This window comes from Chaetura pelagica, unplaced genomic scaffold (genome assembly GCF_000747805.2).
Source record: "Chaetura pelagica isolate M959 unplaced genomic scaffold, ChaPel_1.0 scaffold275, whole genome shotgun sequence".
Classification (NCBI taxonomy): Eukaryota; Metazoa; Chordata; class Aves; order Apodiformes; family Apodidae; genus Chaetura; species Chaetura pelagica.
This window is the reverse complement of record NW_009953486.1, coordinates 8543013-8547111: the sequence shown is the minus strand read 5'-3', so window position 1 is coordinate 8547111 and position 4099 is coordinate 8543013. Positions and strand designations below refer to the sequence as shown.

The 4099-nt window shown below is 50.0% G+C and overlaps 1 protein-coding gene across 1 annotated transcript in view; it reads left to right on the top strand.

Moving 5' to 3' along the window:
* Positions 1 to 5: 5 nt before the first annotated feature.
* Positions 6 to 4099, top strand: part of JPH2 (junctophilin 2) — a gene marked incomplete at its 5' end in the record, with an annotated part of 34159 nt that continues 30065 nt past the window's right edge. The window contains one exon of the mRNA XM_009998777.1: positions 6 to 342. Coding sequence (XP_009997079.1) covers positions 6 to 342 — 337 coding nt within the window. The remainder of the gene's footprint in view (positions 343 to 4099) is intronic.

Here is a 4099-nt window from a genome sequence, read left to right as displayed (position 1 = left end):
CCTATTGCGGGGGCTGGGAAGGGGGCAAAGCCCACGGGCACGGCATCTGCACCGGCCCCAAGGGCCAGGGGGAGTACTCGGGCTCCTGGAACTACGGCTTTGAAGTGGTGGGCATATACACGTGGCCCAGCGGCAACACCTACGAAGGCTACTGGTCCCAAGGCAAGAGGCACGGCCTGGGAATCGAGACCAAAGGACGGTGGGTTTACAGAGGGGAGTGGACCCACGGCTTCAAGGGGCGCTACGGGGCCAGGCAGAGCATGAGCAGCGGAGCCAAGTATGAAGGCACCTGGAACAACGGGCTGCAGGATGGCTACGGCACCGAGACCTACGCTGATGGAGGTACGGGGGGGCTGGGAGGGTGAGGAAGAGTCTGGGGCCCAGCCTGCAATGGCAGAGGCTGGAGTTGTCCCCCACTGGAGGGGTAACCTGACCCTGTCTCCACTAGGGAGGGCAGACAGGAACAGTGGTCCACAATGAGCCACTGGGGTCCTTCAGGCAAGACGCAGGGTCTTTGGGCTCAAGCACCTCATAAAGAGGTGTGTGTGCCCTGATCCCTGCTGTCAGGGGCAGCATGTGCAGCTTGGCCGCCTGCAGACACCAGGAGTGCCCCCACCACCTCTGCTCGGGAGTGTCTGTACCAATAGTTAACACCAACCAACTTGATCTGTGCAGCCTGGGACTCCTGGTTCTCCAGGGAATGGTTACTTCAGTCCCCCTCTGAATCAAACCACAAACTCCTTGCTGGTGTGTGACCACTGCAAGCCCTTCACTCGCTGGTCAGTGAGCTGGGAATGTTTTCACATTGGATATAAGCCACCCACAGCCTCGTGGCGTGCCATGCCTATGCATTTAAAACTCCTTGTGTGCCTCTGACAGGCTGCCTGGACATCTGTTTGCTGAACAGTTTTGGTTGAGTTCATCTAAGCTGTTGAGAATTTAAGCCTTCCCCTAAAATAAAGTTCCTTGGAAGCTCTCAGCCCCCACTAGCACACAAATGCACTGCATAGCCAGATATTTGTTGTGCTCTGTAAATGCTCAGCCGAACTGTGTTCCTGCATTAGTGGCAATTTTGGGGTTAGAAACATTGCAAGAATCCCTGTGCAAGTAATTCTGTAGCTCTTCAGTACTGTAATGTTCCAGGCTGCCATATTTAGGATAGCTAAATAGAGAGGGTGATTTGAAAGAAATACCCTTCAAAATATGGATCAGAATTGCATCTATATTTATCTGGGACAGGCAATGGAGTTAGTTTGTGAAGAATAATAGCAGTTGGGGGGCTGGGAGGGTGAGGAAGAGTCTGGGGCCCAGCCTGCAATGGCAGAGGCTGGGAGTTGTCCCCACTGGAGGGGTAACCTGACCCTGTCTCCACTAGGGAGGGCAGACAGGAACAGTGGTCCACAATGAGCCACTGGGGTCCTTCAGGCAAGACGCAGGGTCTTTGGGCTCAAGCACCTCATAAAGAGGTGTGTGTGCCCTGATCCCTGCTGTCAGGGGCAGCATGTGCAGCTTGGCCGCCTGCAGACACCAGGGGTGCCCCCACCACCTCTGCTCGGGAGTGTCTGTACCAATAGTTAACACCAACCAACTTGATCTGTGCAGCCTGGGACTCCTGGTTCTCCAGGGAATGGTTACTTCAGTCCCCCTCTGAATCAAACCACAAACTCCTTGCTGGTGTGTGACCACTGCAAGCCCTTCACTCGCTGGTCAGTGAGCTGGGAATGTTTTCACATTGGATATAAGCCACCCACAGCCTCGTGGCGTGCCATGCCTATGCATTTAAAACTCCTTGTGTGCCTCTGACAGGCTGCCTGGACATCTGTTTGCTGAACAGTTTTGGTTGAGTTCATCTAAGCTGTTGAGAATTTAAGCCTTCCCCTAAAATAAAGTTCCTTGGAAGCTCTCAGCCCCCACTAGCACACAAATGCACTGCATAGCCAGATATTTGTTGTGCTCTGTAAATGCTCAGCCGAACTGTGTTCCTGCATTAGTGGCAATTTTGGGGTTAGAAACATTGCAAGAATCCCTGTGCAAGTAATTCTGTAGCTCTTCAGTACTGTAATGTTCCAGGCTGCCATATTTAGGATAGCTAAATAGAGAGGGTGATTTGAAAGAAATACCCTTCAAAATATGGATCAGAATTGCATCTATATTTATCTGGGACAGGCAATGGAGTTAGTTTGTGAAGAATAATAGCAGTAATGGTATAACTCTTCAAAATCAAAAGCATTTGGTTTATGAAGATTAGAAAAATGGACTCATTCAAGACTGGCTGTCAGGATTGTGCATGTACAGAAATATTTCTTGAAGAGTTGCCTGAGTCCATGGCTAACTTTAAGCCTGGGAGTATAGTTTTGAAGTTGAATCATTCTCTTTGTGCCTTTGGAGGTTGTAGGTACAGCCAGGAACCTGACATTTTCTGCCCTGCTCTGCCCTGTGGCTGTGGAGCAGCTCAGCCCTGAGCTGTGCAGGGTGCAGTGGGAGCTCAGGCTGGTGCACGTGCGGGCACTAGTGCCTTGCAGCAACTTCACGTGTGGCTGCAGGACGTGTAGGTGACACGTAGGATGTGCTCTGGTGAGTAATGAGCAGCGATCAGGTAACTGTCAGCAACAGCTGCTGTTGGCATTTCCATTCTGGACATGTCAAGGTCTCCTATGAATTTGCAGGGTTGTTTCCTTGCTGCTTCCTAAACCACATTTTTTTTTCTAAGGGTGCAGAGTGACTGGATTATGAGCTAATTGTTGAGGAGACTTTCGAGAAGCCAAACTTGACATGGGAGTTTGAATTGGATTAGATCATGATCACTGAAAGCTTGGGACAGAAGAGGGGGAGAGATGAGTCAAGATTTTCTCCTGGAAGGATATAGAAGGTGTTGCTTTGGTCAGCACAGTGCTCCCTGGAGGGCTGTCCCACACCCGAGAATGTGCTGTCTGCGTCATCCCGGTGCCACCTGAGGCTGCTGGTTTAGCCCTGATCTGTGAAGATGTGCCTGGCCAAAGCCACCCTAGGCAGCCCTGAGCTGAGCCCCCCCAGATCCAGCCAGACCTGGCTCATGGACCTGTGCCATGGTGCCCAGCAGCTGCTCCTTGCGTTGGGCTGCCACTGCTCATTCAACCCATGAGCTTCTCTGATGGTCTGGGAATGAGTAGGAAGCTGCATCCAGAGCTAAAGTGGGAACCACCGGCCACTATCGTGTGTGTAGGACTTGTAGGACCTGCTCCTGTTTGTCTCTTCACTTGTACCCAGTAACTAATTGGACCTGTTGATACTTGAAGCTGAGTTTGCCCAGATTAACATCTGGACAGGCTTTGGAAATCTGCTGTCCCTTGAGTAGGGGATGTGATTCCCAAACCTCCTGGAAGTCAGCCACGCAAGGAAGAGGGCTCTGGGAACAGGCAGCTTTTGCCAGATCATTGAAGCTTCAGGTCATGGTTAGGCCGTCTATGGGTTTCAGCTGATTATAATGTTTTAAAATAGACTTTAAATTAACTTTTTTTTGTATATATATTATGTACATCACATAGAAACATCACATGTACACATAGAAACTTTATACTTTAAAATACACTCACAAGTCACAGGCAACCCTGTACGTATATGTTATCTTATGGCTGGCTGAGGTTGGTGTTTAAATAAAGCCCAAAACTGGAGTGAGGTTTTTTTAATCCCATACAGATTTTTGATGTCTAATAGGAGGTGAATTCATGGTTTAGCTCAGGCACCAGGTGGGTCATTCTCATTTTCTCTCAGCTTAAAGAGCTTGCCTTCTCTAATGCTGATTGCAATCAACCAAGGGCTTCAGAGCTTCTGGTGTGGCCAGGCAGAGACAGTAACACTGTGGTCTATTTCCTTGGGTTTCCAAGCTGAAGGTGTGTGTGTGGTTACCAGCAAAGAGCTCAGAGCCCTTTATGGAAGGAAGATGTACTCTAAGAGAAAACAGTGGTGTCAGTTAACTGCATGTGGAAACAATTAGACCATTCTGTGATCACAAGACCACAAGAAAGAGGAAAAGAAATGCAGAAGTTGGAGATATTAAAGGGTTGATGTGGGGCAGTGCTAGGCTTCAGGTGCCTGGGGTAGGGAAGGGCAGGTGGGAAGG